Source organism: Bos grunniens, chromosome 8, assembly GCF_055505025.1.
Source record: "Bos grunniens cultivar Pamir isolate PY7600 chromosome 8, Bosgru_T2T1.0, whole genome shotgun sequence".
NCBI classification, from domain to species: domain Eukaryota; kingdom Metazoa; phylum Chordata; class Mammalia; order Artiodactyla; family Bovidae; genus Bos; species Bos grunniens.
The window spans coordinates 21,467,694-21,480,298 of NC_141172.1; the positions used below are offsets into that span (position 1 = coordinate 21,467,694).

Here is a 12,605-nt window from a genome sequence, read left to right on the forward strand (position 1 = left end):
CTCAAGTTTATGGTGATGGTTAATTGAGCAATGTATATAAATCATCTTGGACAGTTAAATATGATTATTTTATAATTATTAGAATCATTAATTTTGTCAATCACATTTAGATTCTCAGAATTACCAATTGATAATTTCATTTTGCTTATTACATAAAATAATCAGGATACTTTATCAATTGCTCAATTCATCTAGAATTTTGGAGGTAGATGATAAACTAATGAAAATATAAAGTACTGTAACAGCAAGGTATGGAAAACAAAGGCACAACGTGTGTTAGTGAAATAGGAAAATAAGCAATGGTTCAATACGTACAATTTGCACAGTGTTTATGGTATGGATAGGGAGGTGGAGTTTGGAATTTGACATAATAGGTTTTGAAACCTGGACTTGCCATTTTCTTATTAGATTGTTTTTTCAAATAAAGTCTTAGCAGGTGGCTCCTGGAAATGAGAATATTTACAACTCAGGTTCAACTGTGTTGGAAGGATTAAGTGTCCCTTTTAAGGGCTAAGGAATTTGTAGTTGCTGTTAACGTCACTTGCTTAAGATTGAAAGTCTGTGGAATTTGTTTGCCAAGTTCTTGGTAATCATGTTCCCAGTAGCATTGTAACATTTAATTAGTAATCAATTCAGGATGAATGAGCCATAATAAGGGATGACAGCATCAAGGAATGTGTTCAGTTCAGTTCACTTCAGTCGCTAAGTCATGTCCGACTCTTTAAGACCCCATAAATAGCACACCAGGCCTCCCTGTCCATCAGCAACTCCAGGAGTTCACCCAAACTTATGTGCATTGAGTCGGTGCTGCCATCCAGCCATCTCATCCTCTGTCCTCCCCTTCTCCTCCTGCCCCCAATCCCTCCCAGCATCAGAGTCAACCCTTTGATTGAGGTGGCCAAAGTACGGGAGTTTCAGCTTTAGCATCATTCCTTCCAAAGAACACTCAGGGCTGATCTCCTTTAGAATGAACTGGTCGGATCTCCTCGCAGTCCAAGGGACTCTCAAGAGTCTTCTCCAACACTACAGTTCAAAAGCATCAATTCTTCGGTGCTCAGCCTTCTTCACAGTCCAACTCTCACATCCATACATAACCTCTGGAAAAACCATAGCCTTGACTAGACAGACCTTTGTTAGCAAAGTAATGTCTCTGCTTTTAATATGCTATCTAGGTTGGTCATAACTTTCCTTCCAAGGAGTAAGCATTTTTTAATCTCATGGCTGCAATCACCATTTGCAGTGATTTTAGAGCCCAGAAAAATAAAGTCTGACACTGTTTCCACTGTTTCCCCATCTATTTCCCATGAAGTGGTGGGACCAGATGCCATGATCTTCTTTTTCTGAATGTTGAGCTTTAAGCCACCTTTTTCACTCTCCTCTTTCACTTTCATCAAGAGGCTTTTTAGTTCCTCTTCACTTTCTGCCATAAGGGTGGTGTCATCTGCATATCTGAGGTTATTGATATTTCTCCTGGCAATCTTGATTCCAGCTTGTGCTTCTTCCAGCCCAGCGTTTCTCATGATGTACTCTGCATAGAAGTTAAATAAACAGGGGGACAGTATACAGGCTTGATGTACTCCTTTTCCTATTTGGAACCAGTCTGTTGTTCCATGTCCAGTTGTAACTGTTGCTTCCTGACCTGCATATAGGTTTCTCAAGAGGCAGGTCAGGTGGTCTGATATCCCCATCTCTGTCAGAATTTTCCACAGTTTATTGTGATCCACACAGACAAAGGCTTTGGCATAGTCAATAAAGCAGAAATAGATGTTTTTCTGGAACTCTCTTGCTTTTTCGATGATCTAGCAGATGTTAGCAATTTGATCTCTGGTTCCTCTGCCTTTTCTAAAGCCAGCTTGAACATCTGTAAGTTCACAGTTCACATATTGCTGAAGTCTGGCTTGGAGAATTTTGAGCATTACTTTACTAGAGTGTGAGATGTGTGCAATTGTGTGGTAGTTTGAGCATTCTTTGGCATTGCCTTTCTTTGGGATTGGAATGAAAACTGACCTTTTCCAGTCCTGTGGCCACTGCTGAGTTTTCCAAATTTGCTGACATATTGAGTGCAGCACTTTCACAGTGTCATCTTTCAGGATTTGGAATAGCTCAACTGGAATTCCATCACCTCCACTAGCTTTGTTCATAGTGATGCTTTCTAAGGCCCACTTGACTTCACATTCCAGGATGTCTGGCTCTAGGTGAGTGATCACCCCATCATGATTATCTTGGTCATGAAGCTCTTTTTTGTACAATTCTTCTGGGTATTCTTGCCACCTCTTATTAATATCTTCTGCTTCTGTTAGGCCCATACCATTTCTGTCCTTTATCGAGCCCATCTTTGCATGAAATGTTTCCTAGGTATCTCTAATTTTCTTGAAGAGATCTCTAGTCTTTCCCCTTCTGTTGTTTTCCTCTATTTCTTTGCATTGATCGCTGAGGAAGGTTTTTTATCTCTTCTTGCTGTTATTTGGAACTCTGCATTCAGATGCTTGCTGCTACTGCTAAGTCACTTCAGTCGTGTCCGACTCTGTGCGACCCCATAGATGGAAGCCCACCAGGCTTCCCCATCCCTGGGATTCTCCAGGCAAGAACACTGGAGTGGGTTGCCATTTCCTCCTCCAATGAATGAAAGTGAAAAGTGAAAGTGAAAGTGAAGTCGTGTCCAACTCTTAGCGACCCCATGGACTGCAGCCTACCAGGCTCCTCCATCCATGGGATTTTCCAGGCAAGAGTACTGGACTGGGGTGCCATTGCCTTCTCCATTCAGATGCTTATATCTTTCCTTTTCTCCTTTGCTTTCGCTTCTCTTCTTTTCACAGCTATTTGTAAGGCCTCCCCAGACATCCTTCATCCAAGGTAAGGAGCAGCGGCTGCGCTTTGCTGGAGTAGCCGTGAAGAGATACCCCATGTCCAAGGTAAGAGAAACCCAAGTAAGACAGTAGGTGTTGCAAGGGGGCATCAGAGGGCAGACACACTGAAACTATAATCACAGAAAACTAATCAATCTAATCACACTAGGACCGCACAGCCTTGTCTAACTCAGTGAACCTAAGCCATGCCCTGTGGGGCCACCCAAGATGGGTGGGTCATGGTGGAGAGGTCTGACAGAATGTGGTCCACTGGAGAAGGAAATGGCAAACCACTTCAGTATTCTTGCCTTGAGAACCCCATGAACAGTATGATAAGGCAAAATGATAGGGTACTGAAAGAAGAACTCCCTGGGTCAGTAGGTGCCCAATATGCTACTGGAGATCAGTGGAGAAATAACTCCAGAAAGAATGAAGGGATGGAGCCAAAGCAAACACAATACCCAGTTGTGGATGTGACTGGTGATAGAAGCAAGGTCCGATGCTATTAGGAGCAATATTTCATAGGAACCTGGAATGTCAGGACCATGAATCAAGGCAAATTGGAAGTGGTCAAACAGGACCACTTGGGCTCTAGGGCACTCGGGCTTCAGTCATGGCGGTCCCAGGGTCTAGAGCACAGGCTCAATGGCTGTGGTGCACGGGCTTCACAGCTTCTAGACCACATGTAGTCCTATGTGTCACCTGCCTTGGCAGGCAGATTCCTTACCACTGAGCCACCAGGGGAGCTCCTCGGAGGACATTTAAAGTACATTGAGAGCTGTAGAAAGCTTCTTGAGGATTAGGGTCCTAAAACAAGTAAAAAACATTCCTTTATTACTGGTAAAAGTATCATTTTATTAACAAATGATTTTCTAAATAACTTTTCAATGTCAATTCTATACTATTACTTAATGATGTTTAATAAGTTGATCTAGAAATTTTAAAAAAAAGATAACTACATAAGGCATTGAAGCTTACTTCACAAGTCAAGCCAGTCTCTCCCTGCTAAGGAGAAAAATCTTCCCTGCTTCTGTCTAGGAAGCACATATGTCTTTCCCTTTTGTCACAAACAGGCCTCCTCAACATCCACATCCTGAGCAGAAGCTGGAAAACAAGGAGCAGAGGTTCTTCACTGGACTCGACACCAGGATGACCCGTCTGGACTGGAGGTGAGCAATGCAGGTGTCCTCCTTTAGAATGAGAACACCAGGCTGTGGGAGTTCATTTTCTCAGGAGGACTTGCTGAGGACTACAGGCTGGAGGTCAGCCTCTCTTCTGCTCTAAGGGACTGCTCCACGGATGTCGGGGAGGTCAGGATGCATGTGATTGTGGTGAAGGGGTGACGTGCAGATAAGCTCACATCTTGGGAGAATGTGGCTGAGAATCAGGAGGAACAGATGTCTCTCTGAAGGATTTTAGAGCTTTTCTACCCATGAGAAGGTGCAAAATTGGGTTCATAAATTTCCTCTGGAAATTATCTAACTCTCTGCTGACCTGCTGTGTCAGTTTTCCCAGAGCACAGAGTGCCTTGTTCCTGATCTCCATCCTGAACTCCTATCAGGGTGTGTTGGAGGTCAGGACTGCAGTGAGTAGTGACTTCATTCTGCAGAACCTGCTGAGGAAAGATGTTTTCATCGTCATCCTGAAGGAGCAACGTCAGAGCTCATGTGGCGAGAAACTGTTGGATGCTTTTTCTTTGTACTTAAACTCACAAGAAAGGTCAAGAGTTTAAAATATATAGAAAAGAGGGATCACTTCTCATAGGGATAATAAAGTTATTTCACTATATTTCATTGAAGAAACCACTCATAAAAGCTTAGACTTCCTTCTGCGTGGCTTGTGTGATTAGACTTCCCCAACCAGGGATCCAGGGACTGAAATCAGGTCACAGCAGTGAAAGTGCTGGATCCTAACCACTAGCCAATGAGCAAACACCTGCTTTTTTTTTTTTTTTAAAGCTGGCAGAACAATCTATTCCCTTCTAACTACTGAATAGTGATTTCGCTATTTAAATTAAATCTTAGTTCTGCTGACTTCAGACCACACCCTGTGGCCCTACAAAACAATAGATAGTGGCCTTTTGGCATTTGAAATGGATTAAGGGGTGTTTGTCATCTCATTCTCCTCCTCACTTACTTCATTGGTTCCTTAACGTCATGCTGATTTTCACCTTTCCTTTTATTTTTTAAATGGGATCCTTCAGACAAATCAAAGCCCCCAAGGTTCGCCCTTGAATCTTTGCTGCTATTGGAATAGTTCATTTGTCCATATTTATATTGTTTGCCAGGATTATAAGTAAGTGTGACCTAAGAGTTAATGAAAGGATTCAGTTAAAATTGTAAAGAACTTGGAAAGTGGCTAGTCCATTAGTAGCAAGCAATAAAATTCAGTGATTATTTTAATATCATAATTACCATTTCCCTGATTAAGATCAGGGTCTTTTAGAATCATTTAATTCCATTTCCTTTTAGTTTTTCTCAAAGCATCTTCTCATTGCCTGGGCGGATTTGTTACCTAGGCAGATGCTCAGGAAGGTTGGGCTCCAAGACACTGCCAAAGAGGATTAGTGTTCTAGCAACTGGCAATCTAGTCGTTCACCTCTTGTTAGGTGGTGGGTTTGACTTCTTCCTTCTCTCATGAAACTAATCCTACATGGATTAATTAAAAGAAAACTGAGATAGCTGATCTTCCAAAGCAAAGGGCAGTCAACTGACCCAGGATTGGGCCTTCCTTGAGCTTCTGTCAGAAGCAGCCATGCCCCAAGCTCCGTGTTGTTCGTCCTGGCCTCATGCTCCCCTCTGCCACAGCCTCGTCCCCAGCTGTGCTGTATTGAATTTGCTAACTCAGAATGAGTCATTCCATCAAGGGAAACCACCTCCCTTCTTTCAGACATTCAGAATACATTAGTTTTCTCTGCCCACAACACAACTGTGGACTTTTACTTTCCAGGGAAGTGTCAAAGGAAAACAACAAGAACAAAAAAAACTAAAGTTTTGAAATGATAGAGCTACAGCCCCTTTGCCTTTCTTTGCTTTATTGTTCTTACCTCAACGTGAATTGGAACCAGAGCAGAAGCAGCAAGACAAATCCTGACCAACAAGTCACTAAAAGAATGTAGAAACTTTAAGTAAAAAATTACACTGTGGAAAATTCTGAAAGAGATGGGAATACCAGACCACCTGACCTGCCTCTTGAGAAACCTGTATGCAGGTCAGGAAGCAGCAGTTAGATCTGGACATGGAACAACAGACTGGTTCCAAATAGGAAAAGGAGTACATCAAGGCTGTATATTTTCACCCTGCTTATTTAACTTCTATGCAGAGTACATTATGAGAAACGCTGGGCTGGAAGAAGCACAAGCTGGATTCAAGATTGCCGGGAAAAATATCAATAACCTCAGATATGCAGATGACACCACCCTTATGGCAGAAAGTGAAGAGGAACTAAAAAGCCTCATGATGAAAGTGAAAGAGGAGAGTGAAAAAGTTGGCTTAAAGCTCAACATTCAGAAAACGAAGATCATGGGATCTGGTCCCATCACTTCATGGGAAATAGATGGGGAAACAGTGGAAAAAGTGTCAGACTTTATTTTTCTGGGCTCCAAAATCACTGCAGATGGTGACTGCAGCCATGAGATTAAAAGACGCTTACTCTTTGGAAGGAAAGTTATGACCAACTTAGATAGCATATTAAAAGCAGAGACATTACTTTGCCAACAAAAGTCCGTTTAGTCAAGGCTATGGTTTTTCCAGTGGTCATGTATGGATGTGAGAGTTGGACTGTGAAGAAGGCTGAGCACCAAAGAATTGATGGTTTTGAGCTGTGGTGTTGGAGAAGACTCTTGAGAGTCCCATGGACTGCAAGGAGATCCAACCAGTCCATTCTGAAGATCAGCCCTGGGTGTTCTTTGGAAGGAATGATGCTAAAGCTGACAAAATACAAACTCCAGTACTTTGGCCACCTCATGTGAAGAGTTGACTCATTGGAAAAGACTCTGATGCTGGGAGGGATTGGGGGAAGGAGGAGAAGGGGACAACAGAAGATGACATGGCTGGATGGCATCACTGCCTCGATGGACGTGAGTCTGAGTGAACTCTGGGAGTTGGTGATGGACAGGGAGGCCTGGCATGCTGTGATTCAGGGGGTCACAAAGAGTTGCACACAACTGAGCGACTGAACTGAACTGAACTGAAAGGAAAGAAGGCTGTTTCTCCCTGAACGAGTAGCCTGCCTCTCACTATCCTGAATCTCAGAGGGAGAAAGAAACAGAGGAACAGAGATGCCCAGTGGAATCAACTGCCTGAATGAACGACTGTAACTCACTAGATTCTGTGACATAAGCTTCCAGTGAGAGACTACACCATCACTCAATCTCCTTCTTCCAACTCAGAAACTCTGAGCAGAACAAGTCTTGAACAGTTTAAGTAAAAGGATTGAATAATAAAACTATACTCGGCAACGCTGATAATATTTATCTACTAAAAGCAAAATAATTGCAGTTGAAAATTCCTCTACCAACTTGCACAAATACATATTTGCTCTCAGTATCTGAGCACTGCTGATACTTTGGACATCTGGGGACATGGGTCAGGAGAAGAGGAGGTCACCACTGAGAACTAGGGTTCTTCACACAAACACTGCAGGGGAGAAGACGGGGGTTTAGGAAGATGATTTATTCTCCCAACAAATAAGCCCTCCACAGAAAGGAGATTTTTGAGTCCACAGGATGTGGTGAGCCTGTCCTCAGGGAGGGAGTCCAGAAGGGGAGGAAGGGACTCTGTCACTCTAGAGGACAAGGGGTGGCTCCATGTGATCTCTCCCTTGTGAGTGAGGTGCTGCTGGGAAAATACAATTATCCTGGATTTGCAGTTTCCTCTCCAATGTTCTCTGAGAAGAACCAGGATTGTGGTGGGGGTATTGGCCCAGTCTGTGGAGGACAACAGGTCTCCAGTAAGAAAATGATGGAAAGAAAGGGTGATGTCTGTAATGGTCCTGCCCTCACGGTTCCCTGAAGGGCAGGGATTTGCAGGAATGTGTTCTAGAAGGAAGAGAAATGTGGGAGGAGTTCAAGGACTGATAATAATCAGCCTCTTCTCTAAATCAAACACTAAAGAAAACTCATCATTTGTTTTGAAGAATTTAATTGACAGAGTGATCTGGTAAATCCCTGAATAAATACGGAAACCACAGAGCTGAGGGAGCCTCTATTCCCATGTAAAGTAAGAGGGAAAAAAGGAGCCTAATATCCATGTGTTCATGGATAAGAGGAGAGCAACATTTATGCATGAGAGACAAAGAGCAATAATGTATATAATTACAAATGTCCATTAATTCTGACTTAAGAAAAAGACCTTTCTCATTTGATTGATAAATATCCATTTGGATGGGTACATTTGAAGTTATTAGGAAGTAGGAGAAATTAATAGTTTAGATTGATGGGACATTCTCTTCGATCATACTGTGAATACATAAATGAAAATCAAAAAAGGAAGTAAAAGTGCACAGAAATGACTAGAAAATGAAAACTATCATGTTCCCTATTTAATGGCCTTGCTAGAAAGCATGGCATCAGAGAACCTACCTCAAGGTTCCACCAGACGCCTTCCCAGCCAGCCCAGCAGCAGCCTCATCTTCCCCATGGCCTGTGTGCTCTCTCTACTGATGGCCCTGGTGCTGGTCAGCTACGGCCCGGGAGGATCCCTGGGCTGTGACCTGTCTCAGAACCACGTGCTGGTTGGCAGGCAGAACCTCAGGCTCCTGGGCCAAATGAGGAGACTCTCCCCTCGCTTCTGTCTGAAGGACAGAAAAGACTTCGCTTTCCCCCAGGAGATGGTGGAGGGCGGCCAGCTCCACGAGGCCCAGGCCATCTCTGTGCTCCACGAGATGCTCCAGCAGACCTTCAACCTCTTCCACACAGAGCGCTCCTCTGCTGCCTGGGACACCACCCTCCTGGAGCAGCTCCGCACTGGACTCCATCAGCAGCTGGATGACCTGGACGCCTGCCTGGGCACAGTGACGGGAGAGGAAGACTCTGCCCTGGGAAGGACGGGCCCCACACTGGCCGTGAAGAGGTATTTCCAGGGCATCCATGTCTACCTGAAAGAGAAGGAATACAGCGACTGCGCCTGGGAAATCGTCATAATGGAAATCATGAGATCCTTGTCTTCATCAACCAACTTGCAAGAAAGGTTAAGATGATGGATGGAGACCTGAACTCACCTTGACATGACTCTCGCTGACTAAGATGCCACATCACCCTTGTACACGTACCTGCAGCCATTTAAGAGACTCTGAATTCTGCTTTAGCCACAATATTTATTGAATTAAATCAATAAATACTTTCTCAGTAGTAATAAGAAAGTAGTTATAAAAAGTATTCAGCTGCACAGAAATCAGTGCATAGCGATGACTGCCCTGATGTTATTTATAAGTTTCTTTATGTACATATTTTCATTTATTATTTTATCTCATCATATTTATATTTTCATATAAAATATTTTACATTGTAATAAAATTTAGAAAACATGTTCATTTTCTTAATCTTCTAATTTGTTTTTATTAAATTCTTATGAAGGTAAACTTGTTTCTTCATTCTGAAGACCTAAATCTTTATTTTGTCTACATAAACCTATTGTGGAATTGCATTTGTCCATGTATACTATGGAATGGCTCTATTACTTCTCAGGACTTGATTGTCAAAAGGTGGAATTCCTGGAATTCCCTGGCAGTCCAGTGGTTTGGACTCCACGCTTCCAGTGTAGGAAGCCCAGGTGCCATGGATATCTGCTCAGGGAACTACGATTCTGCAGGCTACGGAGGGCAGCCCTCCATTCCACCCCTCCAAAGAAAAAAAAAAAAAAGGTAGAAAGGAGTTCTGAAACTGTGGAAAATGACTAGTCCTGAAGTCACAGATAAACTAATTTATACCCAGTCAGCAAAGAACTGTTGGTGTCAGTATCTGGGGGGAAGACACATCTCCTCCAGAAAAGTTGCCAACATGTGGTGCTGAGTGGCTGATCCCGACACCTGTTACTCTTCCTCCCACCTTCTCAGTCCTGCTTTACTGAACAATCTACTCCCTTACACAATCTTCTCACTGCCCCCAACACAGGAGCTCTGTTCTGTGATGGTTTCTGGTTCAAAGTTTCTCTGAGTGGAAATCACTGGAAGAGAGTGCAAGTGAAAGGAGAGTTCTAGAAATTTCAAAACCTTTGAATGCAGCTCTGCTATTTAACAGCAGTGTGACCCTGCAATATATCACAAACACTAAAGAGAAGGAAATGGAAACCCACTCCAGTATTCTTTCTTGAAAATCCCATGGACAGAAGAGCCTGGTGGGCAACAGTCCAATGTGTCACAAGAGTCGGACACGACTGAAACAACTTAGCAGGCACGCAGGCACGCATGCTGTCTTGATCCTCTTCTTTAACATGGGGAAAATAAGAGTAGTTTTTGACAGGATTACTGTTAGGATCAATGAGCCCATATTACAAGAAGCATAAAAGTGCGCCTGGCAGAAATGTTCAGGACAATGTGTCCCAGAGTAGCTGCCCACAGGGAGCAGACAGGACAGCTGGCCTGAGGCAGTGACTGGAAGGCTACCCTGGAAAGATGCTGGGTACTTGGTAAAATTATTTAACTTGGGTGCTAGTTTCAGGGCTTAGTTTGTGAACTCTTCTGTGCTCAATGCTGAAAACAATTATAATTTTGGTATCTCAGACTTCTAGAAGTATTCTGAGGAGTTCATAGAAATTCTTTGAGAAAGAAGGATTAGTAGAAAATGCTTTGATCTACTATAAAAATGAATAATAGGGAAATCATAGAAATCTCATAGGACTGCACAAAATCACACACATGACCCATTAATAATGTTTCTTGTTCTTTAGTATGAGTACTACTCTACTACTTCTTGAAGACATTTCTAAAATTACCTTCTCAACTCGCTGTTGGGTTTCAGTCTTTCAGCAGCAAAGCAGAGGCAGGAAGAAAAGAGCAAGGGCCATGCAGTGTGAGGTTCTGCTCTCCAACCTTGGGCTGTCCTAGGTTTGATCCCAGTTGTTTTCCGTGAAGACTTCAGTCCCTAAGTGCCGGCAGTGTCACCTCCTAGAGTCAGTGCTTCTCAGAAATTACTGCCTTTAGAGGAGAGGCTGCTACAAGTGTATGCAGGTGTCATACCCAAGTGAGAGTCTTTCTCTGAATAAGAGGCCATGAAGTCAATTTTATTGGTCAAAATAAATAAGCCTTCCACATGCATACCGCCAACTGTCCATGACAACAGTGGCTACATTAATCCATATTCAAGACCATATAAGCTCTATATGTTCTCACACATTGACCAAAACAGGATCTTATCATCCTTTTTACTTTTTGCCAATCTGACTGGTGACACACAGCATCTAGCAGCAACCATTAGTTCTCCTTTTCCTAATTGATGGCGGTTGTTATCAGTCATACTCCAGTCAGGAAAACAGAAAATTCCTTCCAGCCTTCTAGTCCACTGTTGGAACTAATATGGGAAAGAAAAACAATCCGCAGGCAAAGGAGAAATGTACTGGAAGGAACTATAGCCCCAGCATCACAGAGTAGAGTTGAGGAGAAGAGCTGTGGAGCTGAGACGTTGGTTCTAAGACCGCTGCACTAGGATAGAGGACGGCCTTTCCCCATCACATCCACTGCAAGCGTGGCTTCCCTGTGAATTTCTGATCCACACAGACGCACCCACTGCTCCTGCACTGTCACTTTACTCACGTAAAGAAGGTCATCATTCATTTTCAGTCAAACTCCGTGATCTCCAGCTAGAAGACACACAGATTGCAAGGCCCTCAACCAGATCCCAGGCTCCACACTCACACTGCACTCCTGCCATCTGGCCGGTATCCAGTCTGAGTTTCATTTGTGACAAAGACACTTGTGGTTTTCCTGTGTTCAGGGCCCAGAACTGTCTTCTGTTCAAACCAATGAACTAGGTCATGACTTGCTCTAGTTTTCAGGCCTTTAAAAATCTATCTTGATGGTGATGTCTTCCAAAGATGCATGCTGGAATCATATGCCCAACTGCCTATTTCACAGTTGGTGTCTACTGAGCACACATTATGCTGAAATCAAAAGCATTTTAATTGCAATTTTTTAAACAACTTATCCATATGAGAAGACAGTTTGAAAAAGGTAATGAAACTCTCCAATGAAAAACTGACTAAAAAAAAAAAATGCTTAATAGATGACCTTTGGTTAAAAGAAATGAAAACAAAAAAGGATTTTGTAAACTGAGATGAGTTATTCAAAGTAGTTACTAGGTCATAAGTTTGTCAAATATGGCTTTTGCTCAGATGAAGAGAGATATAGAGAGAAGTAATATTGAAAACATTACTGATGATTTTGCTTCCATTAAAGCCAGGAACTTAAAGTACTGTTGTGGCATAAGGAAAATATTTGAATTTGATGTGAGTTGAGGACTTAAACATTTTAAAACATTTTCCAACCAATTAATATTACAGGAGAAAATAACCATTTATATTAATATTAAATGAAATAATTTTCCCTTTACCTAGGAGCTTCTTTTTAAGTCTCAGTTTTGTCCCCAAGGCTTCCCACTGGAGGGTCCCAATATCTAGTAGATTCCCGTCCAGCTTGTAGATACCTTTTCCCTTTCCCTGAATTACTCCTTTTCCCCATAAACAAGGGCTTCCCTTGTGGCTCAGCTGGTAAAGATCTGCCCGCAATGAGGGAGACCTGGGTTCAATCCCTGAGTTGGGAAGGTCT

At 42.8% G+C, this 12,605-nt stretch overlaps 1 protein-coding gene across 1 annotated transcript; it reads left to right on the forward strand.

Annotated features, from left to right (window-relative positions):
• The first annotated feature begins 6,621 nt into the window (after positions 1–6,621).
• Positions 6,622–9,675, forward strand: LOC147366774 (interferon omega-1-like). Its single transcript, XM_086414290.1, has one exon. The coding sequence runs from the start codon at positions 8,391–8,393 to the stop codon at positions 9,042–9,044; it is 654 nt and encodes a 217-aa protein (XP_086270416.1). The 5' UTR covers positions 6,622–8,390; the 3' UTR covers positions 9,045–9,675.
• The last annotated feature ends 2,930 nt before the right edge of the window (positions 9,676–12,605 follow it).